Source organism: Pseudorca crassidens, chromosome 16, assembly GCF_039906515.1.
Source record: "Pseudorca crassidens isolate mPseCra1 chromosome 16, mPseCra1.hap1, whole genome shotgun sequence".
In the NCBI taxonomy this organism is placed as follows: domain Eukaryota; kingdom Metazoa; phylum Chordata; class Mammalia; order Artiodactyla; family Delphinidae; genus Pseudorca; species Pseudorca crassidens.
Window position 1 is genome coordinate 30,325,203 of NC_090311.1, and position 24,349 is coordinate 30,349,551.

The 24,349-nt window shown below is 47.8% G+C and overlaps 2 protein-coding genes across 12 annotated transcripts in view; one reads left to right on the top strand and one right to left on the bottom strand.

Annotated features, from left to right (window-relative positions):
* The window catches only part of MMS19 (MMS19 homolog, cytosolic iron-sulfur assembly component), a 32,350-nt gene extending 16,881 nt beyond the window's left edge, over positions 1-15,469 (top strand). Inside the window, exons 9-31 of one of the 2 annotated variants that reach the window (XM_067709800.1) lie at positions 4,731-4,817; positions 5,244-5,318; positions 5,728-5,805; positions 6,323-6,461; positions 6,711-6,865; positions 7,131-7,209; positions 7,620-7,745; positions 7,941-8,022; positions 8,331-8,428; positions 8,533-8,682; positions 10,204-10,359; positions 11,173-11,272; positions 11,758-11,860; positions 12,005-12,073; positions 12,301-12,427; positions 13,126-13,226; positions 13,368-13,424; positions 13,573-13,759; positions 14,084-14,166; positions 14,292-14,456; positions 14,539-14,598; positions 14,892-14,992; positions 15,073-15,469. In XM_067709800.1, coding sequence (XP_067565901.1) covers positions 4,731-4,817; positions 5,244-5,318; positions 5,728-5,805; positions 6,323-6,461; positions 6,711-6,865; positions 7,131-7,209; positions 7,620-7,745; positions 7,941-8,022; positions 8,331-8,428; positions 8,533-8,682; positions 10,204-10,359; positions 11,173-11,272; positions 11,758-11,860; positions 12,005-12,073; positions 12,301-12,427; positions 13,126-13,226; positions 13,368-13,424; positions 13,573-13,759; positions 14,084-14,166; positions 14,292-14,456; positions 14,539-14,598; positions 14,892-14,992; positions 15,073-15,100 — 2,406 coding nt within the window. In that variant the 3' untranslated portion in view covers positions 15,101-15,469. Of the gene's footprint in view, positions 1-4,730; positions 4,818-5,243; positions 5,319-5,727; positions 5,806-6,322; positions 6,462-6,710; positions 6,866-7,130; positions 7,210-7,619; positions 7,746-7,940; positions 8,023-8,330; positions 8,429-8,532; positions 8,683-10,203; positions 10,360-11,172; positions 11,273-11,757; positions 11,861-12,004; positions 12,074-12,300; positions 12,428-13,125; positions 13,227-13,367; positions 13,425-13,572; positions 13,760-14,083; positions 14,167-14,291; positions 14,457-14,538; positions 14,599-14,891; positions 14,993-15,072 lie in introns of those variants that run through there. The other variant, XM_067709802.1, reaches the window with a different exon arrangement.
* On the bottom strand, positions 912-24,271 carry ZDHHC16 (zinc finger DHHC-type palmitoyltransferase 16). 10 transcript variants are annotated; one of them, XM_067709806.1, is made up of 13 exons: positions 24,092-24,271; positions 20,997-21,244; positions 20,622-20,816; positions 20,383-20,471; positions 19,954-20,069; positions 19,199-19,332; positions 19,012-19,059; positions 18,073-18,158; positions 17,290-17,413; positions 17,034-17,104; positions 15,727-16,291; positions 6,293-6,479; positions 912-4,865 (listed from the first exon to the last, which is right to left on the bottom strand). In XM_067709806.1, the coding sequence occupies exons 2-11, from the start codon at positions 21,237-21,239 to the stop codon at positions 16,177-16,179; spliced, it is 1,221 nt and encodes a 406-aa protein (XP_067565907.1). In that variant the 5' UTR covers positions 21,240-21,244; positions 24,092-24,271; the 3' UTR covers positions 912-4,865; positions 6,293-6,479; positions 15,727-16,176. The 10 variants fall into 10 exon arrangements, with proteins under 10 accessions (XP_067565907.1, XP_067565906.1, XP_067565905.1 ...); XM_067709805.1 differs by having other exon boundaries at positions 912-6,039; XM_067709804.1 differs by having other exon boundaries at positions 912-6,039; positions 6,278-6,479.
* Between the last annotated feature and the right edge of the window lie 78 nt (positions 24,272-24,349).

The window sequence follows — 24,349 nt, forward strand, 5'->3', positions numbered from 1 at the left end:
CTGCTGTTCTAGCACAGAAACGGCCATAGACACTGGAATGTGGTACAGTGGCTATATTGCAATAAAACTTTATTTATGGACACGGAAATTTAAATTTCATATCATTTTAATGTGTCACAAGATACTATTCTTTTGATTTTTTTTCAACGACTTAAAAATGTAAAAACCATTCTTAACTTGGCCATACAGTCTTAACTGGTTGCTTCCTACTCTTAATGCAGAGTAGATAATCTTCCTTTACCATCATCTAGGGATTCCTTTGTCTTTTCTCTTGGATCGGATCTCTTATTTCCTGGGTTTATGTACTTCCTATTTTATAGTTTACTCCCTCATTTTGGTGGTGCACATCCCTTATTAGCTTCCCCAGTGTGTAAAAAGAGTGAAACATTTAGATTTTTGTAAATCTAGAATGTCTTCATTCTTTCCTCCCACTTATTGACAATATGGGTATGAAAGTGAAGGCATTGCTACATTTACCTCGAATTTTCAGTTGCTGTGAAGAAGTCTAAATTCTTTTTGATTTGCAAAACTTTATGGTCACTTTTTTTCCTCTTTTCTGGAAGCTTTTAAGTTTTGATTATTTTCCCCCAATATATTGAAAATTCACAATTATGTGCCTTAGTACGGGTCTGCTTTCATGCATTGTATTGGGTACTTGGTAGGTCCCATCAATCTGGAAACTCACGTCCTTCAGTCCTGGGAAATTTTCTTGCATTCTTTCTTTGATGATTTCTTTCCCTCTGTTTTCTCTGTTCCTTCCTTTTGGAACTCCTATCAGTCTTCTGTTAGACCTCTGAATCTCCTACTTTTCTTTCATATTTCTTACCTCTCCCTTTTTGTTAGTTTATAAGAAAATTCTACAGTTTTATCTTTTCTGTCAGTCAAAGTCCAGGCATGAAAACAGAAACCACTTTGGTATTTAAAACAGAAATAATTTAATGCAGGAAATTGTTTTTACAAGTTATGGGAAAGCTGAGAAGCCAAACGGGATAGTGAGGCAACCTATCAATAGCAGGAAGCCATTATCACCCCTAGGCTGGAGGGACAAAGGGAAGAGTTGATGTTACTGGACCTCAGGGGCTGAGAGTATGACAAAAACATAGGCCTATCAGTAGAAGCTGGAGCCATGGAGGAGATGCTGCCAATGCTGAAAGCACCCACTAAATTGGAGAAATGGGAAGAAATGCCCTGGGTTTTCCTTTCCTTCTGACCTGCATTCTTCTACAAGTGCTTCCCGTTGGCTGAACCCAGGCCATTATGGGAGCCTGGGAAATGTAGCCTGCAGTGGTCAGCCCAAGGAATGGCTCTGAGGGCAGAAAGGCCCAGGACTAGCACATCTCCTATTAACCCCTTCTATTGATTTTGTTTCTCATTTCTGCTCTCATGCTTTGAATTTCCCAGGACCTTTTTTTTTTAATTAATTTTTATTGGAGTATGGTTGTTTTACAATGTTGTGTTAGCCTCCACCGCACAACAAAATGAATCAGCCGTACACATACAGATATCCCCTTCCCTTTTGGACTTCCCTCCCATTTAGGTTACCACAATGCATTAGGTAGAGTTCCCTGTGCTATACAGTATGTTCCCATCAGTTGTCTATTTTATACATAGTATCAATAATATATATGTGTCAATCCAGTCTCCCAATTCCTCCCACCCCACCCCTTTCCCCCTTTGTATCCATACATTTGTTCTCAACATCTGTGTCTCTATATCTGCTTTGCAAATAAGATCATCTATACCATTTTTCTAAATTCCACATATATGCGTTATTATACGATATTTGCTTTTCTCTTTCTGACTTACCTCACTCTGTATGACACTCTCTAGGTCCATCCACGTCTCTACAAATGACCCAATTTCATTCCTTTTTATGGCTGAGTAATATTCCTTTGTATATATGTACCACATCTTCTTTATCCATTTTCCCAGGGCCTTTTATTGTCATTTTTGATGATCTCTTGAACGTCTTTTGTTTTGTTTTTTTAAATATTTATTTATTTGGCTGTGCTGGATCTTAGTCACAGCATGCAGGATCTTTGTTGCCACATGCGGGATCTTTAGTTGCACCATGCAGGATCTTTTAGTTGTGGCATGCAGGCTCTTAGTTGCGGCATGCAGGATCTCGTTCCCTGACCAGGGATCGAACCCAGGCCCCCTGCATTGGGAGCTCGGAGTCTTAACTGCTGGACCACCAAGTTAAGACTGGTGGTCTTTTTTTCTTTAGCATTCTGTTCTTATTTAATCCATGAATGAATTACTTTCTTACTGTTTTTGAAAACTCTCCCCACATATGTGGTCTTTGTTTCCTCCAAGTTTTTTTTTTGTTTTTGGTCTCTATTTCCAGGTTAGAGGCTTTCTTCAGATATCTGGTAATCCTTGGGAGTTTGCACATGTTTCAAAGTGAGAATTATAAAGTTGAGTGGGAGCTCTGAGCACAGGGAATGGGCTGGCTGAGGATGAACTTCCCTGTATAGTGGCTTACATGGACAGCTTGGGAACCCCCAGTGTATTCTTCCTCTTGGGCTAGTCAGGTTCTTCTAGAAAAAGACCTTAGATCAGCCTAGAGGGAGAAGTCTGGCTACAAGCAAATAGGGCTGGAAGGGGTTGGAAAGTCTCAATTCTCAAAACTGTATCATAGACTTCTTTTTTTTTTTCCTGCCGTGCCGTTCCCCAATCAGGGGTTGAACCCGGGCCCTGGTAGTGAAAGCACTGAGTCCTAACTACTGGACCACCGGGAAATCCCACTTAGACCTCTTTTGATTCAGCACCCAGGCCCTCAGCTGCACCTATGTCTCTAAGACTAGACCTCTGTCTTACCCTCTCTAAAGAATTAAACCTCCAGATTCTACTGCAGCTAGGGAGGACTTGAGAAGCAATCTCGGAGGTCAGATTACTTCTCGAACCCCACTCCCAATTCCAAAGGTACCTGGTACTTCTGGTTGCGAAGCCTTTTGAGGAGACTGGTGTATATGGGGAGTTACTCAGCATTCCCCAAGCCTACTGAGGATTCTGTTGTCTTGGCTCTGCTAAGTCATTTTCTTCTTATCCATCTGCTTTTCACCTTCTACAGTTTTGTTGCTAACATCCCTTATCCTGTTCTCATCAACCTTTAGCTTTATAGCTTTAAAAAAAAAAGAAAAGAAAGGAAAATCCCTTTACTGTATTTTTGGTGGGGTTTCTAAAGAGAAAAGGAAAATCTGATGTATGTTTTCAGTGTGCCTTCTTGACATACACGTGGCCAACAGGCACATGAAAAGATGCAAATCAAAACTACAATGAGGTATCACCTCACACCTGTTAGAATGGCCATCATCAAAAAGTCTACAAATAATAAATGCTGGAGAAGGTGTAGAGAAAAGGGAACTCTCCACTGTTGGTGGGAATGTAAATTGGTGCAGCCACTATGGAAAACAGTATGGAGGTTCCTTAAAAAACTGAAAATAGAGCTACCATATGATTCAGCAATCCCACTCCTGGGCATATATCCAGAAAAGATGAAAACTCTAATTTGAAAAGATACATGCACCCCAGTGTTCATAGCAGCACTATTTACAAGAGCCAAGACATGCAAGCAACCTAAATGTTCATCAACAGATGAATGGATAAAGATGTTGGGGGGGGGGTGCGTGTGTGTGTGTGTGTGTGTGTACATACACACACACACAATGGAATACTACTCAGCCATAAAAAAGAATGAAATAATGCCATTTGCAGCAACATGGATGGACCTAGAGATTATCATACTGAGTAAAGTAAGACAGAGAAAGACAAATATTATATGATATCACTTATATGTGGAATCTAAAAGTAATATAAATGAATTTATTTACAAAACAGAAACAGACTCATAGATATAGAAAACAAACTTTATGGTTATCAAAGGGGAAAGGTGAGGAGGAATAAATTAGGAGTATGGGATTAATAGATACATACCACTATATATAAAATAGATAAACAACAAGGATTTACTGTATAACACAGGGAACTATGTTCAGTATCTTATAATAACCTATAGTGGAAAAGAATCTGAAAAAAATATATATGTATATAAGTGAATCACTTTACTGTACACCTGAAACTAACACAGTATTGTAAGTCAACTATATACTTCAATAAAAAAAATCTGCCTTCTTGATGCAGAAATCATGAAAGTTTTTATAATGCCAGAATTACAGCTTTTTATAATGGTAAAAAAATAGGAATGTCCATCAAAGGGTGATTATCCAAATAAACTGTGGCTTAACCACACAATGAAATAGTATCAGCCACTAAAAGTAATGCTATGAAAAAATAATTTAATAACATGAAAAAATGTACCTAGTATTAAGTGAAAAAATAGATTGCAGAAAATATATTCAAAAGATCACATTTTTAAAAAGTGTATATATTTTAAAGGGAAACAGCGTCTACCAATCACATAGTCATGATAGTATATATACAGAGAAGAAACTTGCACCAGAAAGTTAAGGGTGCTTATCTCTGAGTGGTGAGATGATAGATAAGATGGAAACTGTGTGATCAGATAGAAAATAAATGCCCAACAGACAAAAATTCCCAAGGAACATGTAAGAGCAAGCAGTCTTCCTGCTGGGGCCTCATACCATAAACTTCTTCTGCCAGATTGGGTGTAAATCTCACCCTATTCTGCAGGGTTGCCAGGTTCACTCCTGTGTCCAGGGGTGGTCTGAAGAGTTATACAAGCTCACGCCCCCTTCTCCCTTTTCCAGCCACCTAATGATCCCCATGGTATCCAGAGAGAAGATCTCATCCTGAGTCTTCGAGCTGTGCTGGCTTCTACACCGCGATTTGCTGAGGTGGGTCTAGCCAAAGTTAGGATATGTAGCCTCAACCCACAGAAGGGTCTGAAGAAAGAACAGTAAAAGCATGGGGGAAAAGAAAGTTCCAGTATACATTTTAGGTTATGGCATCTTGCAAGTGTCTTCAGACCTTCGAAGTAAAAAACTTCACCATCTCTTCATTTAAAACAGTAAACCAATCCCTATTTGGTGCTATCTTTTGAAATTCTTTAGCTTTGCCAGCTAGCCCACTTCTCAGGTCACTGGGAGTCTGGCCATGGATTGAGAGGGAGGTTGGTTTACAGTCACTACTCTCGACTCGAGTATAGCTCCTTGATGTAACACCTACCCCTGGGAACTGGTGGCAGTGAGGACATGGTTGGCCTTGGTGTGGCTGCAGCACTACCCATATCTCACTCTTTAGTTCTTCCTTCTCTCCCACAGTTCCTCCTCCCCCTGCTGATTGAGAAAGTGGATTCCGAGATTCTGAGTGCCAAGCTGGATTCTCTGCAGACTCTGGTGAGTGATTGTTCTCTTTTGAGGATCCAGCTGTCTTTAGACAATTTAGGGGTGCTAAAGGATTATGAATTGATTCTTGGAGAGCCAGGGAATAGTTCATTGGCCTCAAGAGAGGGATACCCAGAATCCGGGCCTATATGTTGACCTAAAGCCCCCAGTTGCATTTTGTCTTGTTCTGTAGTAACTGAGTGGCAGCTGAGGAAAGGCTGACCAGGGCTCCCTCTTCATGCTTGTTTTCCATCAGTCAGGACAAGCTCCTATTTTTCAGTGACCTGGGTAGGATGGTTATGAAATCCTGCTGGTTTACTGCTGAGAGCCGGGGTCTTTCAGGTGCCATTATGCTGAGGGGCCTGCATGTCCTAGGAAGTCTGAGTGTGTAGATAGCCATTACCTGTGCTTTCCTTGGCAGAATGCTTGCTGTGCTGTGTACGGACAGAAAGAACTAAAGGACTTCCTCCCCAGCCTTTGGGCTTCTATCCGCAGAGAGGTGAGTGTTACTTAGATAAACTCACTACCATTAACTCCTGGTTGTCAGGCACGAGGGGAAATAACACACCGTATCCTTTTCCCTCTGTTGCTGTGCTTGGTTATTCAGCAAGAGAGCAAGGGGGCATACTTCTAGTTGAATGACAAGGTAGGGTCAGCTGTTTGGTCGTGGCACATGATCAGTCTTGCACAGTGCCCAATTCCTGTCCTTCCATGGTAAGGAGCATAGGTCATGCTGAGTAGAGCGGGAGAGGAAGAGACTTAGGAAGGGGGTTCCCAACAACCACTGCTCAAAGTTGTATTCAGTTTCTCAAAAAGTATGTGTATCAATCCTAGTGGGACTGAGGACTTAGTGAGAATACACCAATTGAGAAGAAACTCATTTGGGGGGTTAATTTCCATTGCTGTGCCCCAAAGGTTCTCACCACCCCCTCCCTGCAAAGGAAATAGGCAGTAGGTGGGTGGGGTCTCACCTGGTGCAGGCTCACCTCAGTAGCCATGGGATCCCTCCCTGACAGGTGTTCCAGACGGCAAGTGAGCGGGTAGAGGCCGAGGGCCTGGCAGCCCTTAACTCCCTGACTGCGTGTTTGTCTCGCTCTGTGCTGAGGGCTGATGCTGAGGACCTCCTTGACTCCTTCCTTAGCAACATTCTACAGGGTAATGGGGCCATGGCAGCTAGAAAGGGGAGTGAGCACAACAGAGAAATTCCTTAAGGCCAGTGACCTTTCATGAGTGGCCCCCATGTTCAGTGATTTGGGTGCTGGAGCCCTGCTTTGAATTGAAGGCAATTTAAGTGGTAACTGCTAGCCAACTGTCCCAGGGCTCAGCCTCCAACTTCTATGGCCTGCAGGGGAACCAGGCAACATTCAGCCTACTCCCTAGGTCTGTGATGTGCTGCCTTTCTAGACTGCAGGCACCATCTGTGTGAACCAGACATGAAACTGGTGTGGCCTAGTGCCAAACTGTTGCAGGCGGCTGCAGGTGCATCTGCCCGGGCCTGTGACCACATCACCAGCAACGTGCTGCCCCTACTGCTGGAACAGTTCCACAAGCACAGTCAGGTAAGGAAGCAGAATCTGTTGGGGAAATGATGGGACCCCTTGCCAGGATCGCTGTCTCACAGAGAGAGCGCTAAGCATTGAGCTTGGGCCTAGATATAGTAGATCTCGGGTTTTGCTCCCATTAGCTGCTGCTGGTTCCCTTGTTCACTCTTTTCCTGACACTCTTATGTAAAAGGATAATTCTCCCCAATTCTGCAAGTAGCAGGACTGAAATCCTTTAAAAATAAAGTATTTTTAGACTTGAATACCCCTTAAAACATTACAGAGCAACCAGCGGCGGACAATCCTTGAAATGATCCTGGGTTTCTTGAAGCTGCAACAGAAATGGAGCTATGAAGACAAGGGTGAGGCCATCTTCTAGATGTGGTATTCTGGGGGCTGCTGAGCACTATAGCCCTATAAAGGATGGCAGGCAAAGAGTGCTACAGAGAAGTAGTCTAGAACAGTGGACCTGTTGTTCTGAGGATGTAGCCCAAGAGAACACTTAACAGTTGAGAGCTGTTGATTTCTTTCCTAGTGTACTTCCCAGATACCCAATGGATTAAATTCTTTAAATCTGCCCCGGGAATTCCGTGGCGGTCCAGTGCTTAAGACTCTGTGCTTCCACCACAGGAGGCACGGGTTCGATCCCTGGTCAGGGAATTAAGATCCCACATGCCACGCAGCACGGCAAAAAAAAAAAATCTGTCCCAGGTTATCTTTGCATCACTTCTGAATAGGATTTCCCTCTAACCTGGACTCTGTCTCTTCCTAGATGAAAGGCCTCTGAGTGACTTCAAGGACCAGCTGTGCTCACTGGTATTCATGGCCCTGACGGACCCCAGCACCCAGCTTCAGCTTGTTGGCATCCGTACACTCACAGTCTTGGGTGCCCAGCCAGGTACGCTAAAGGGAAAGAGAAAAGATAGGAGTATTGGTCCCTTTCTTGTGATTTTCTGTCTTAAGTGAAGAGCAATCTTAATTCCCTGGTTCTCACTACAACTCTGGATGATCTGGGACTTCTTATAGGACTTTAGGAAGGGTTGTGATGGCTGCAGGGGAAGAAAGGTGAGGTTCGTGTTTCCTTCCTGCACAGATCTCCTGTCTTCTGGGGACTTGGAGCTGGCAGTGGGTCATCTATACAGACTGAGCTTCCTGGAGGAGGATTCCCAGAGTTGGTGAGAATATAAGGCAGCGAGATCGAGCAAGCTGTTCCGGGGCTCTGTGCTTCCGACCCGTGGCTTTCCGTAGGGGAGGTGGGCCGCCTGCTTGGCTCTGGCTGCTCCCTGGTTGGAGGTGTGGGAATGCTCTCTTTTCTTGGGCATTAAGAAGCCCGGTCCAACTTAGTGGTGTAAGTACTGGAATCCTACTCTTCAGCAAGGTGGCCTCAGAAGCCCACACTCCTGAATCTGCCTAGTGACAGGCCTAGGCAAGAGAGCCATGGACCAAGGCTCAGCTAGTGCTCATCTGCCTTGTGCCCCGGCAGGGTGGCAGCACTGGAAGCATCAGGAACCCTGGCCACTCTCTACCCTGTGGCCTTCAGCAGCCACCTAGTGCCCAAGCTTGCTGGGGAGCTGTGTATAGGTATGTGTCTCTGATCTTCCGTGGCTTACCCCTTCCCAGGGAGGCTTGGGGGCCTTCATGCTTGCCATCACACAGTGAAACCTTGTCTCCTGGGTTGCTTTCAGAGGAGTCAGATTTGGCTAGAGGAGATGGGCCCACCAAATGCTCCCGGCATCGGCGCTGTCTGCAAGCCTTGTCAGCTATATCCACACATGCCAGTATTGTCAAGGAGACCCTGCCTCTTCTGCTGCAGCATCTCCGCCAGATGAACAAAGGTAACTACCAGGAACAGTCCTCAAGGAACTGGGCTGAAGGCGGAACTATAGTCAGGTTTGGAGTTGATGCCTCTAAAGCAGTGGTTCCAGTGGTGGCTATAGTAAGAGTCACATGGGAACTTTTAAAAAGTGCTGAATGCGTGGGTCTTAGTCCAACTGATTCAGCCTCTGAGGAGGGATGAGACTTGGGCAACAGTTATTAAGAATGCCCACGGAGGCCATTGAAAAGCACCACTGGGGACTTCCCTGGTGGAGCAGTGGTTAAGAATCGCCTGCCAGGCTTCCCTGGTGGCGCAGTGGTTGAGAGTCTGCCTGCCGATGCAGGGGACACGGGTTTGTGCTGCGGTCCGGGAAGATCCCACATGCCGCGGAGCAACTAAGCCCGTGCACCACAACTACTGAGCCTGCACTCTAGAACCTGTGAGCCACAACTGCTGAGCCTGTGCGCCACAACTACTGAAGCCCACGCACCTAGAGCCTGTGCTCTGCAACAAGAGAAGCCACCGCAATGAGAAGCCCATGCACCGCAACAAAGAGTAGCCCCCACTCGCCGCAACTAGAGAAAGCCTGCGTGCAGCAACGAAGACCCAACGCAGCCAAAAATAAAAACATAAAATAAATAAAAATTTTTAAGAAAAGCTCCACTGTAAGGCCAAGCTACTCAAAATAGGGTTCATCAGCCAGCAGCATGGGTATTATCTGGGAGTTTATTAGAAATGCAGAATCTCAGGTGCCACTGATCAGAATCTGCATTTTAACTGGATCTCCAAGTAACCTGTACATACCCTGGAGTTTGAGAAGCACTGCTCCCCATAAGTGACAGCAGCTATTGCTATTGTGAACCTGTGCATGCACACCATAGAACCTCACTAATTCCCTAAGTGCCCCACTCTGTACTGCCCGGCCCTTTGTGGATGATCCAGCACCTGATGTAAAGTAGAAAGGACACTGGACTCAGAGCGTGGCCTGGGTTTGATTCCTGACTTTTTCACTGTTACCCTGGAAAAACCACTGGTAATTTATTGAGCCTCCACATCCTCCTCTATAAAATGGGGAAAATGATATTTCTAAGAGAGTTGTTATGAAAACTAAATGAGAATGTACAGCTGACCCTTGAACAAAACAAGTCTGAACAGCACAGGTCCACGTATACAGATTTTTTTCAGTAGTAAAAACTATAGTACAATATGCTTGTGGTTGGTTGAGTCCATAGATGCAGAACTGCAGATATGGAGGAACTGTGTAAAGAGGGACCATTATAACTTGCACGTTGATTTTCGACTGTACAGGAGGGTTGGCTCCCCTTACCCCTGCCTTGTTCAACGATCAGCTGTGTATGAATGCTTCTGTTGCAGAGCTGGCTGGGTAGGTCTCAGCTCCTGGATAAAATGACTTGGCTCTTTATAAGACACTCTTGGTCTCTTTAGTTACTCGTCTTCGATTATTCTTCCCATATTCTGTATGTGACAGACCTGGAAGTGCTTTTAAGAAAACCTTACAGAGAACTTTCTCACCACACAGGGAATACGGTTGCAGGAACAAGTGAAGTTATTGCTGTCTGTCAGAGTCTCCAGCAGGTGGCAGAAAAATGCCAGCAAGACCCCGAGAGCTGCTGGTATTTCCATCAGACAGCTATACCTTGCCTGCTTGCCTTGGCTGTGCAGGCTTCCATGCCAGGTAGCTTCCTCCACCTCACCCGTCCCTCCTCCCGAATCAGCCTTCCACTAGTGTTGAACAGCACTGCCACCCTCGGGGTATCACTGGTATTGCATTTTGTACCAGCAGAGGCTTCTTTTGAATCCTGTGTCCACATGAGATTTCACTTCAAGCAGAGGGTGCCAAGCTGACCTTCGGCAGGAACCAAAATCTACTAGTGTTAGCAACACTCAAAAGGATGCACACTTTTTCCCCCTTAGTTGCTGTGTAATTAGATTAGTTAGAGTTAGGCTCTGGAGTCAAGCAGACCTGGTTGGGTTTCATGGTCAACTCTACCACTTGCCAACTTAGATGAAGATAGCCTTTCTAAGCTTCTGTTTCCTCACTTTATGGGGTTGATAGAGAGTAATATCTATATCACAGGGTAGTTGGTAAGGATTAAATAAGTTAATGTGCAGTGCTTGTCAACAGTAATGTATGTATGTGTGGTAGCTGCTGTATAAAAGGACCCATGAAGATAAATCCATGTTACCTTTAAGTTTTTGAAAAGACTAACATTTCTGATGTTAAGAATGTTCACATTAGCTAGCCTTATTTTCCACTGTTGCCCAGTCAAAAGGACTGCACAAAGTTCTCGGGAGCTCCCTATGGCCTGCATTACACACTCCTACTTCTGGTGCCTTGCTGCTTCTCAGGGCTACAGCACTACTAGAGGACAGTTTAAAAACTGCTCCTCTTGTAACTAGAGTCAAGGCCCAGAGTCATGATGATGACAGGACCTAATCGTCTGAGCCACAGTCATGGCCTGTGATTGTGCGTGTTTTGATTTTGCAGAGAAGGAGCACTCAGTTCTGAAGAAAGTGCTGTTGCAGGATGAGGTCTTGGCCGCCATGGTGTCTGTCATTGGCACTGCCACCACCCACTTGAGCCCTGAGTGAGTATAATCATGGATGTGACTTGATCCCAGGGAGGACAGAATTCTTGGGAAGAAGCAGCAAATAACTTCCTTGTGAGCTGTCCTTTTACCCAGATTGAAACATGGAGGCAGCTTTTGTTTTGTTAAGTCTTGCTGGCAAAGTAAGAAGGGGCCTTTTAGCATCATGGACTGGGGGCCAGAGACTAATGGTTCTTAGCTGCAGATGTGCATGAGAGTCACCTGTGGAGCACTTCTGAAATACACATTGAGTTCTCTCGCTAGATCGTAAGGTCCAGGAGAACAGGGATTTGATCTGTCTTGTTCACTGCTGTAGCACCAAGGCCTAGAACAGGAATGGTTCCTGGCATATAATATGTGCTGAATTAGTATTTGTTGAAGGTGTGAATGATCATGCTCTGGCCCACGGACTCAGTGACTACCAGGAACCCCAGGGCTGCTGTAGAGCCCTGGCTCCTCGGTGACACCTAGTGCTCTCCCCCCAGCTTGGCTGCCCAGAGTGTCGCCCACATTGTGCCCCTCTTCTTGGATGGCAACATCACCTTCCTGCCTGAAAACAGCTTCCCTGGCAGATTCCAACCATTCCAGGTAAGGGTCTGATGGATCAGACTGGGGAGAATCTTGGGACTTCTGTCCTTCAGATTTTTAGGGCTAACCTGGGATGGGTATCCTCAGGGCAGACAAGCCTCTTGCTAGCAAGACAGGCTTGTTAAGGCTCTTCTTCCTCTGTAGGATGGCTCCTCAGGGCAGAGGCGGCTGGTTGCACTGCTTATGGCCTTTGTCTGCTCCCTGCCTCGAACTGTAAGTGACCACAACATTTGGGGAGTACCCTAGTTTAACCCTGACCAGGGGAGGTGGATCCTGGGTGACTTCTGGGCTGAAATCTGTCACAAGCTAAGCTGATTTTCTGCTTTTCCCACTGGAGAATTTATTTCCCATCCACCCTGGCCCCTGCCGCCACTCTCTCCTGGGTGTCTCTTAGAGTTCAAGTGTTCTCTGGGTCCCTGACATGGCCAGGTTTTCTACAGGTGGAAATCCCTCAGCTGAACCAACTCATGCGGGAACTTTTAGAGCTGAGCTGCTGCCACAGCTGCCCCTTCTCCTCCACTGCTGCTGCCAAGTGCTTTGCAGGACTTCTGAACAAGCATCCTGCAGGTACTGGAGTGAGGCTGTGGGTTGGGAGCCTCCCTGAATCAACTTCTGATGAAATCTTGACGTTTAGTTCTCATTCTCTTTTTAAAGGAAGTTAGCTAATATATCAATAATAGGGCTTTCCAAGGGACAGCCCGTGGGACAAGAGTCGAGACCAGAGTTGGGCAAAGCTTTATAGGACATAAGATAAGGGCTTCAAGCAGAGTGCTCTATCTAGTTCTGTCATCCTATTCCCTACAAAGAGCTATTAGGGGTAAATCTTTCTTTTTTTTTTTTTTTGCGGTACGGGGGCCTCTCACTATTGTGGCCTCTCCCGTTGCGGAGCACAGGCTCCGGACACACAGGCTCAGCGGCCATGGCTCACAGGCCCAGCCGCTCCGCGGCATGTGGGATCTTCCCAGACCGGGGCACGAACCCGTGTCCCCTGCATCGGCAGGCGGACTCTCAACCACTGCGCCACCAGGGAAGCCCTTAGGGGTAATTCTTTATTAGAAGTAGACAACTCTTTTTCAAATGCCAGCACCCCTACATTATGGAAATACCAGGCTCTTGTGCTGGTGTCCTAGAGCTGAGTGGGCCAAATCCACAACCAAAACAATACTGGTTTTTTCTAATGGCTTCTACATTTAAATGATTTACACCTTTGTTGGTAAAATGGACATGTGTAGCATCTGCATCAGCATTTCCTCCCTCCTTTTTAGGGCAACAGCTGGATGAATTCCTACAGCTGGCTGTGGACAAAGTGGAGGCTGGGCTGAGCTCTGGGCCCTATCGTAGTCAGGCCTTCACACTGCTTGTCTGGGTAAGGAGTCGGAATGGATTCCAGTTAGACAGAGCAGTTGGTCTGGTTAAAAAGAATTTCTCCATTTAACCCTGAAGCGCATGCATGCTTCTCAGGGTTTGAGTGTCATGCCCTGACTGTTCTCTTTCTCTCTGATAACAGGTCACAAAGGCCCTAGTGCTCAGATATCATCCTCTCAGCTCCTGCCTTACAGACCGGGTAAGTCCTTGCTGAAGACAGCAGAACCTAGGACCTAAACAGGAACTTCCCTGTCGATCCTCTTCTTTCCAAAAATGACTACTGTCCTCCTCTTGGGTATTTAAGATTCTTCCCCGCTGATGTACCTCAAAGGCTCTCTTTTCTCCAGCTCATGGGCCTCCTGAGTGATCCAGAACTAGGCCCAGCAGCAGCTGATGGCTTCTCTCTGCTCATGTCTGACTGCACTGATGTGCTGACTCGTGCTGGCCATGCTGAAGTGCGGATCATGTTTCGCCAGCGGTTCTTCACGGATAACGTGCCTGCTTTGGTCCGGGGTTTCCATGCTGCTCCTCGAGGTGAGGAGAGTCTAAAGGAAAGTCCTCAAATACACAGACCTCTCCATTGGTCAGGCCACAGTCTCTAAAATAATTTAGGACCTGAGTGCTTCTTTAGAGCTGTAGTGTGACCTGTACCTGAAGCGCTGAACATCTAGATTCTTGACCCACTCTTTTCCTTTGATTGGCATATCTTGGCTATTCTGAGCTTGAGGGGCTTTTAAAAAAAAAAAAAAACAAATCTTTTTGTAGGCTAATGTCCCAGCTTCACCAGAGATTAGAATTGAATTCTTAAGCTCCATGTCTGAGCCCAGTTTTTCCCCTAAGCTTTTCCATTTTTTACAGATGTGAAGCCAAATTACCTGAAGGGTCTGTCTCATGTACTTAACAGGCTGCCAAAGCCTGTGCTCTTGCCGGAGCTGCCCACGGTAAGCCTTGCGGTCACAGCCTCTAAGCAGGGACCAAGCCATTGTCCCCCAGCTGGGCTAGAAAGGGGAGGAAAGGCAGGCTCATCAAAAGATGTGGTCATCCCACCTATCCTGTGGCCCCTTAGCTGCTTTCCTTGCTGCTGGAAGCCCTGTCCTGCCCAGACTCTGTGGTACAGCTCTCCACCCTCAGCTGCCTTCAGCCTCTTCTACTGGAAGCACCCCAAGTAATGAGTCTTCATGTTGACACCCTCGTCACCAAGTTCCTAAACCTCAGCTCCAGCCCTTCCATGGTGCGTTGAGCCTGAACAACTCTTTGGCCTGTACATCTCCCATTCGTGGGTCTCCCCTCACCTCCTTATGGTTGTGTTCCAGGCTGTCCGGATCGCTGCACTGCAGTGTATGCACGCTGTTACTCACCTGCCCACCCCTGTGGTGAGTACCGCAGATGTCCCTCTCTGGCTTGGAAGCTTCTTAGAAGAGCCAGAGGTACCTTTCTGCCTTAGTCAAGAGGGACTGGCTACCCTGCTGTGTGACTGAGATATGCACTGTAGGGTACAGATAGGCAAGGATCTCCTGACTACTCTAAAATATAATGGCCAGCCTGCCACATAGCATTCTCTGGAATCACTAAAGAAGAATAGGAAGAGTATTAGTTGTAGAGTCAGAGCAGCTTTTTTGGTTGTCTTGGTTGAACAAGGCTAAGATTAGCTCCTCTAACTCCACAGCTGCTGCCGTACAAACTGCAGGTGATCCGGGCCTTAGCCAAACCCCTGGATGACAAGAAGAGACTGGTGCGTAAGGAAGCAGTGTCAGCCAGGGGAGAATGGTGAGTTTTTAGGTCATGGGGAGAGATGGGACTGAAATGAGCCTCACCACTAATGCTGTCAACATTCTTTTTGCCTACAGGTTTCTGCTGGGGAGCCCTGGCAGCTGAGCCCTCCATCCTGGCCTACACTGTTCTGACAGACAATCTAACCTGAAATTACTAACTATCAAGCCATCTTGCCCAAAGCAGGGAGATGACTGGCTTCTGATTGCCTTTCCCACAGACACCGCACAAATGCTGGGCCTCTGTCGCATGGCTGTACAAGAAACATAGGAATCCTGACTTCTAATGGATTTGTGAATAACTGAGTGTGAGACTACTTGTGTTTGAAGAATGATCTTGGTCTTGGGGCTCTTCCATTTATATGTCAGAAAAAGTGAGATATGCTGCTGAGGGTGAATACAGATGAGCGTGGCCCCGAGGACCAGGGATGGTGGCGTGTGTGTACCTGCTGGAGAATAAAGATTCTTTTGGTAATGGGGCCGTCAGTTATTTCCCTCTCTCCACTTATGCCTCAGCAGTACATAACCAGAAACAACACTGCATAAGCTAGAGGAACAGTAGTGATAGGAACTGGCCAGGAATTCTTCAGGACATCCAGCCCCTCCAAGTGGGGCAGAGGTGGCAGGACCGTAACACCCACTCACTAGGCCTTGACCCTGACTTTCCCCTTCCCCGCCCCACAAGAGAAAGGCAAAGAGTGAAAAGCTACATATCTTTAAAAAATCAAATACCTTTATTTTTGCTCCCTTCAGCACATGAGAAGTGGCAGTGACCTCAGCAGTAGGCCTGGTATCTTTGCCCTGTTGAGAAGCCAGGATCTCAGCTCTACCATTCAGGTGTTTTCTCAGACGGCAAGTGGAAGAGGTGGTAGCCAACCCCAGTGCTGTAAGCTGGAGGAGGTCGGGGTCAGTACCTGGCAAGGTTGCTAGCTGCCTGATCTCCAGTCTGGGGCTGGAACTTCTGTTTGCCTGAGTAAAGGGACATCAGTCCTAGGATTTTTCCACATCATGCCTTGCTTCCGCCATGGCTGGGAGACTGGTCCTTGAGCTGTCCCTGCATGGTACCGTAAGGCAGGCCCACTGGCTCTTTTTGCTCAAGGATTCCAAGAAGCTATCCTTGGAGGCCCTTGAGGCAATGTCGGAAGCAGGGTGGTGCTCAAGTTGTGGCTGACACACTCCAGCTCACACTGCCATCACAGAGGCTGAGTGAGCGGTCACCCAGGGAGGGGGATCCCAGCTCATTCCGTTCCCATGGGGCAGGTGACTGGAAGGTAACAACACCCGAGTCAGCCAATGCCTATAAGAGAAGACAGAAATACTTGTGAGATCTAAGATTTCCTAGTCTTCCTTCCTGAGCCTCATTCCTCAGCAAAGATATATCAAGGTAGTCTGAAGCTACCCTGGCATTCATCGCAAAAGTAATAAAAGTTCCAGTTTTGTCCAATAAATGTGCCCTCTGGTGCCTTGAAGGCCTTTAGAGGTTTTGAGCTAAACTTCTAAGGGGCCACTGTAAGCACAGTGACAGACAGGAGTAATAGGATGGGAAAAGGAAGAGGGTAGGTACTTCCAGTCACCTACTTTTTACTGCCTCAGTAGTTGCAATTTGAAGAATGATTTACCTTTGTCTCTTGGGCTGAGGGAACTAGCTTCATTTATTGTCTTAGGACCTCTGTCACAAATAGATGACTTCAATCCCACAAATTATGTGCTTGAAATCCAGACACTGCCATACAAATGAGAGGTGACTGGTGGCCAGCATACCCTAACTAGAGGTCCCTTCTCGAGAACAGCTTTCTAAGGATTCTGTCGCAGTCACCTGCTACCGTACCAATATGGGGGCCACTAGCCACACATGCCTATTTAAATTTGTGAAGATGAAATTAAATTTAAAATTCAATTCACTGATATACTAGCCACATTACAAGCACTCAAAAGCCGTATGTGACTAATGGCTAATGTTTTAGACAGCAGAGGCATAGAATATTTTTCTCATTCCAGAAAGTTCAATGAACAGTGCTGGTCTAAATATTTTACTTTACCTTCCTGTGTCCACACCCAGGAATACCTTCCAGTTGTCCAAGCAGCCATAGTTGTAATGATTCCTAAAAACCTAGAGCAAAGAAAAACATGTTTCTATGAATCCTCTTCCTTAAACCAATTTTGAGCCTAAATTGGCCAGGCAAGTTCTGGATTTCATGATGCCTGCCTTAGTTGGCCCTGACCATGGCCTCTGTTTATAGGATGGCAGGTTCAGTTACCTACCCATCCCTCCACCCCAATCCCGGCCCTACTCACTCTGCCCTTGGCCTGCAGTCGGCGTCGCTCCTTCTTGTTGATGTGCCTTTCGATACTAGTCTCACCTCGACTGATGAGAACAGCGTGCCAGACAGTTAGGGCACCCAGGGCAAGTGCCACGGAACTGAGAAAAGAGGGGCAAAGACCGTGGGGTAGTGTGGAGGGAGTTAGAGGCCATGCGTAGGTCTGAAATTGAGCTGAGCAACAGTGACTGCCTAGGGGCTTATGTCTAAGTCTGCCTCAACTCCCAGCGTACATGTCCTAGATGAACTTTTACTTCACTGCATCCATGAAAAAGCATCAATGTGGGCTAAGAATAAATGATGTGGAAAGCAAGATGGGGAAATAAGTCTATTTCTATTAATGAAAATGTTATATATTTCCTAAAATACCCATGCTTGGGAGACAGAAGAGGTAGTAAAAGCACTAACAATTAGAATAAAATGGCACAACATTCAGGTTCCAGCTCTACCATTCCTAGCTGTGTATCATGGAACAAATCACCTCACCCCTCAGATCTGCAATTTTCCTCATCTATGAAATGCACCTACCCTTTAAGTAGGAGTTTAACTTCCCTTGGCACATACCAAACACTCAATGCCAAATCTTTAATGTTCCCTGCCCCGAAATGCTGAAGAAAATTAAGCCCTACTCTTTGCCAACCTAAGTGAGAATAAGAACAGCAGCAGTTTACACGGGGATGGGTTCCTGCCTGGCTGTGGGCACCAAAAAAGGTTTTTCTGAAGCTGCCCCTCAAACTGTCAAAAATGAGAGTTGAGATACCTGCACAGGAACCAGAGGTAGACAAGACTCTTGTGAGTCACTCTTTCTCGGAAGGAGAAGGTGGGTGGTGGGGTCTGGTGATAAGTCTAGAAAAAGAAAACAGCAAAGTCTGGATCATTTGCTCCATTGGTCTCTCTCTACCAGAGCCCAACACCTGCAGGCAGGGAAGTGATCCAAGCCCATGATGAGAAAATAGGGGGTTAAGCCACAGAGGAGTCAGGGCAGCAGCCAGATGGGTGGACCAAGCTGGCGGCATCATCATGGACAAACACGGGGCAGAGCAGGTCTGGACAGGATGGTAAAGCACAGGAGGGACCAACCCTGGGCCTTTAGCTCTGACAACACAAATGGGGCTCCAGGGGAAGCCACTCCACTCCCCAGCTAAAACTGTGTGGCTGTAATCCCCAAGAGGGGACGAGACCCATACCCAGAATGGAATAACTGGAGGGGGAGAACTGTGAGCCCCACTAAGGACCGAAAGGGCAGCAGAGACACAATCACAAGCCCAAGATCTGCTCAGAATAAGGAGTCCTAAAAGGCCAGGGGAGAAGGGACGATCCTGCTGCGGACGCAGACAGACCAGGAACAAAGGATGGTCAGACTGGCCCAGCCCGACCTCTGTCCCCTGGAACCCCATTACACAGACTAACATAGACTCCTTGCTGCTCAGGCCATCACCAAGGCAGAGCCCTTGCTCAGCCCAAAGAAGGTGATAATGGAATAGAGAGTCAAAAACTGTCACGTACCAGGGACTCCCAGCTTGCCCCTAGGCCACTTAGTCTGCCCACGGCCGACAGTGCCCAGAAATACCCCGATCCAGTCTCGACTGGCCCCTTACCCCAGCCTCTACAACTCGACTAACAGGTGGGCCCCAGTTGCCTCAGCAACTCTATACCCCTGGCCTGAGCAGCAGGAGGCAGTGGGGTGGGGACAGCCCACCTGGTTGGCAACCGCCTGTAGTTTGTTCTTGTCGAGCTGTTTCATTTTCTAAGGGGATGGAAAACAGTGCTGGTTATACTCCCAGACCTGTAGGATGGGGGGTGCTACCAGCCCCACTCCTTAGGGACGGATTCCACACCCCAAAGTGCTCTCTATTGAGCTGCCCTGCTCCTAACTACAGGCTCACCTCGATGGCAGCATAAGCCTCCCGGAAAAGGTCCCAACTTCCGTAGCTGCAGTAGACACAGCCCAGAGTCATGAAAAAGCAGAAAGAGAAGAAGTACCGATGGTTATAGTGGCCTACACAGTTGTTTAGCCAGGCTGGTGGGGGCAGGATTAAGGACAAGACCAAACACACAACTTCAGGGGGTGTCCAGGTTTCTCTGGTTCATCCTTGGTTCCTGACAACATCATCCAAGCCCAAGGCTTCCTGTCACCAAAGGCAGGAAAATATGGGACTTCCTTGAAGTTGAGGTGAAAGTGTTAAAGCTTTTCAAAGCCCTCACAAGTCCCATCAGGAGATCATGAAAACTGAAATCCTTCAGTGAAATGAGTCTGCCAATACTTCAACCTAACGGGTTAACCAGACATCTGTGTGGGACAGCAGCAAGGGACCAATGGTTCTATCTGGACACCTACTGGACAACCCACTGAACCAAACATCTCTTTCCATCCAATAGATGTTAGCACGACAGTCTACAAAAGAAAGAGCTGTTAGGGATGGGTGCCTTGCTCCAATAAGATCCATCCCAGAATGCATGTAAGCCTCCTGCTTTTCCCAGGAGATGTCAGCCCCAAAATCTGCTCTTCTACAAACTTCTCATGAGCCCAGTGTTCTCTGCAGGGTGATGCTAGAAGCCTTGGGTTTGTGGCCCTTAAACCTCTGCAGTGCTCTGGAGCTAAAGAAGGAGGCCTCAGGCAGAAGAGATAATAAAAGGATACGGCAGTGATGATCCATCTTCAGCACACACCTGTGAGGGAGGGACACAGGCTCTGTTACGGTGGCCAAGGATCTTGAGATGTCAGTGCCAATCCTTCCTATAAGGACCAGCATCCTGCTGAGGTGGAAAGGGCACAGACTTTGAGGAGAGCCAGGCCTTGCTTCAAACCCTGCTTCACTGGCTACATGACACTGGACAAGCTAACTCCGGGTCTCTTGCCTACCCTGGCCCATCTCTCTGAATCTCACTTTCCACAAGCAGTGAAAATGCGGAACTTGCAGGATGATCCTGAGGACCAGGTGTCCCGATATAGAGGGCACACTGCCTGGCACATGAGGGGTGCCTCATAAATGTCCTGTCAAATTCCAGGTCTAGGTTCTGCCCTAGAACTACAGCAAAAGGGCCACAGCTGGGGTTCCCAGAGACCCACCTATTGCAGATGCTGCAGTGGTGTGTTCGGGCTGGCTTGGGGTTAATGCACTTCTTACAGATGGAGACTGTTGTGATATCATTCCTGCCCTGTGCAGAGGGAGAAAAGCACCATGACAACTGTGGCAGCACCGGTTTCGTACCTCCATAACACCAAGGCACTCTCCCTCCGCACTCCTGGAACTGGCTCCAATAGCCTGCAGTTTTCTCCCTCCCCCATGCCCCTGAGGGGGTACCCACCGGGGGTGGGTATCCAGGTGGAGTGGTGATAGCCTGGTAGTAATGGAAGACGATGAGGATCAGATTCCAGTGACTATAGAAGAAATGCCAGCAGAGTCGTGGCACTGAGTAGGTTTGAAGGATGAGGGGCAGGATACACAGGTAGGCAATGGCCACGATGGAGCTGGTCAGCACGATCACCAGCACCACGAACACCTGCCGACACCAGGGAGGTCAAGAAGACGCAGTGAGAGAGCTTGCCAACACCCAGGGTAGACTCGGGAGTTTCCCCAGGGTAGGAGGCCAGTGTGAGTCCAAACCCAGTGTAGGTCCATCAGACACATGTCCCTCTGCTAACCCCAAACATCCCTGTTCCTGTCCCCAGGCATCACTCACCACCCCACACCAGCGGATCACGTTGTCCACCAGCCAGTAGATAGGCTCAAAGGCAGCATCCACAGCGGTGTCACTGCCTGCAAAGGAGTTGTGGAGCAGGGAGCGCAGGCAGACCTTGCCATAGCGCCAGCGCTGAACCAGGCCGCGGAGCAGAGGTGGGCAGCGGCGCCTGTAGCCCAGGAGCAGAAGCAGGCGCAGGCAGAGGCGGGCAGGGCCCAGCAGCAGGCTCCGCTGGCCCCGCATGGCTCCTAGGAGAGCACACAACTGTGAGGGGCCAGCCTGGGTCCTGTCCCTCCCTGCCCCACCAGTGGGGCGCTTAGAGGCAAAGACCTAAGACCGAGGCCCGCTGGGCCAGTCAGTAGGTGTGGGAAGTAAGGAGGTGACTCCAAGCCAAAGCAGGATCTCTGGAGTTGTCTGTGTAGACAGACCACTGGGTGGAGCCCAACCAACGTGCACAAAGCCATCCACGTGCCTCTGAGGGCCTGGCCACAGTAGCAGAGGTGTCCCGGCATCTCCTGCCTGCCCTGGCCCATTGGCCTACCTCCTAACAATTGTCTTCACCAGGAACAGCCAGTGGGGGAGTGAGTTCACAGCATGTGGATCCTGCACCTAGATCTTCCCTGATGCTACCTGAGTCTTGGCAAAAGATACTCATCCTTCCTGCTGACGTTACAGGCCTGGTGGCATGAGAGTCCCTGTCTCCTGTCAGGACAGCTCAGCTACCCCTTGCATGATGTAAGATGCTTTGTCTCCAATTCTAGTCCCAGCCCCACCGCAAGCTTACTGAAGCCAAGATAATGTCTGGCGTTCAGAGCAGAACACCACCACAGGCAGGAGACACTGGCAGTGGGAGGAGGGTTGGTGGCTCCTGAAGACCACAGGGCCTGCCCTCTGAGTGATGAGTCTCCCCCACCCTGTTCTACTTGGACACTCGAGAGCTTTCTCTGTGGCTGCTGCCATTGGCCCCAAGCTTCCCAACCAACCTTCCCAGCTCTTTAGCTCTGTGCATGGCTCCTCTGCAAGTGCCTTCACCTCCTCCATGTGGTTTTTACCTTATCTAATAGCCACAGGAGGTCAGCTGCCCAGGCAATGCCCAGAACAGAAGACACAGATTCCTTCATGACAGTCTCATCAATTCTGCAGATTAAGGGCTTTACCAGAAAGGAAATTATCTGATTTTCTCCTACGGCTACTTTGTCCTCAGCAACTCCACTGACTTATTTAACAGGCAGCTCAAAACCCAGCAGAAACTGGAGGAGGCTGCTCCACTGTAGGGGTGGTTTCATTTCAGTAACTGGAGCAAGGTACTCTCCTTGCACCCTGGCTCATCCCCACAAGAGGCCTTTCAAAGAAAACTTAATTATCTCCTTCCACAAGCCCTCTAAGGCCTAAGGCAAAAAGAAATCCAGCAGACAAGGCCAGCAAAGAGAAGGCAGACAATTCAGTAGGGACCTGCTCTCTGTACCAGGATAAAGTAAGTGGCCATTCCCATCACCTCCGAGGGTATAAGAGAATTAAGGGGCCGTGTAGAAAAAAGAAAAAGGAAAAGCTCAAACTTCTTCCTACCTCCTTTGAGTTGGACTCCTATTGTGTCGAATCATGATTTGGCTTAAAGCATGAGTTTTCGAATAGTATACAGCTAAAATCTAACATAAGAGTGGGACAAAACATTTTACCCCATAGCAAATCCAGGTGACTTAGGTCATCCGCATATTGTTCATTCCCTTTCTATGGCTAATGGAGAGTTTCCTATTTACTAAAATACTTTTTATAACAATAACTTTCAAATAAGATGCATTCCTCATCTGTAACAAACATGAATTATATGCCATCTCTCCTGTCTACAAAAAAAAATCTCCCTTCTCTGATTCTCCACTTTTCAGCTTGTTCTCAACCACTTCCAGAATAACTGAGCTCTACAGGAAATGACTGCCTCAAGCACTAGACTTACCAACTCTCACCTGCCCCATAACTCGACTACTTAGCGTTCAATGCTGCCCTTAAGTAGTTCTGTGACCTTGGGCAAATCACCAAACCCTGCTGGCACTCAATTTTCTTGTGTTCCCATTCAGTGAGAGGGTAGGATTAAATACTAAGGTCCCTTCCTGCTCTACCCCTTTATGATTCTATATATACACTTGGTAAGATGTTTAAACGAAATGCTTATAAAGTGCTTAGCGCAATACCTGGATCATGGAAGTGCTCAATAAATACTTGTTGAATGAATGAACTGGAGGGATGCTGAAGTGGAAAGGCTGGTCAGATGTCTATCTGTCCTACAAATAACAGCAAGGACACTCCTGCCAACATGATAACGCTAAGTAAGTGTCTACTGAGAAATGAAAACCATTGTTAGAATCATAGCACTCAAGAGCTAGAAGTCATTTTTAAAACCTAGTCCAACCAGAAATCAACCCAAACATGTAAGCCAAAAGCTTGTAGGTGCAGAGCTAAAGATCAGATTTGTGTAAAAGAAATCTGAAGCCAAGCCCGCCACACCCCTTATTTAGTGGGGTTTGGGGGATATGGGAATGCCAGGGAAGAGATATGTAGTCCATGGGGCCACAACTGAACATTTCCTCTCAGGAAATTGAGGTAAAGCAGAGCTCAAAAAATTGTGTGTGGTACTCAGGATGTTTACAGCCTCAAGCAGCAGATGTCAATCATCAGTAAGAGCAGCATTTTATTCATGTGCAGACTTCCCTTCCAGACTAACATGCTCCACTTGACAGGATCCGACAGCAAGATCGGAAAGCTGCAGTTACAGAGACCGCGGAAAGGTTTTATTTCTCAAAAAGGCTGGCGTGGCCAAAGTATGATGGGCAGGAAGTAAAATAACTTGGGTACCGGTTTGGTCTCTAGAGACACTGTACAAGTCAAATCCTATCCCTGGGGCTGAGTTTCCAAATCTGTGAAATGGGCGAGCTGGGTGGGTTGACCTTCCAATTCCGCGCCTTAAGGCTGCCCGGAGGGTGAGCTCCGCCCGGTTCGAGGGCAAGGCCGTGCTGAGCAGGAACTCACAAGGCCCCAGAACAGGGCCCGACCCTAGAAAAAGGGAAAGGACCGGGCAGCAAAGGCCGCGGCTTCGCTCTTACCTGCCACCGGCCGACTCCCCAGTCAGCCAAATCGAACCCTGCAGCCTCCGCCGCCGCTCACTGCCACCCCCTCCAGCTCGGCGCCCCAGCCCGGCCTGGCTCAATCCAACCAACCATGGCCCACAGCCCACAGCTTCACCCTCCAGCCCCGTACCCGCCGCCCGCCCATCCTTATCCGCAAGCGCAAGCGTAAGCGCAAGCGCATGCGGGCCGGAGCTCCGCCCCCGGTCTCGTCCCGGGGTAACCTGGGAAATGGAG

What these genes read in the sequence shown, in the direction of transcription:
- ZDHHC16 (XM_067709806.1), bottom strand. Translation starts at nt 21,239, where the DNA reads ATGCGGGGCCAGCGGAGCCTGCTGCTGGGCCCTGCCCGCCTCTGCCTG. An exon ending in CACTGCAGCATCTGCAATAG is followed by an intron (nt 20,070 to 20,382) that starts GTGGGTCTCTGG and finishes TTTCCACCTCAG; the next exon opens with CAGGATGCTGGTCCTTATAG. An exon ending in CTGGGTGTGGACACAGGAAG is followed by an intron (nt 16,292 to 17,033) that starts GTAAAGTAAAAT and finishes CTTCTCTTATAG; the next exon opens with GCATTGGCTGACTCGGGTGT.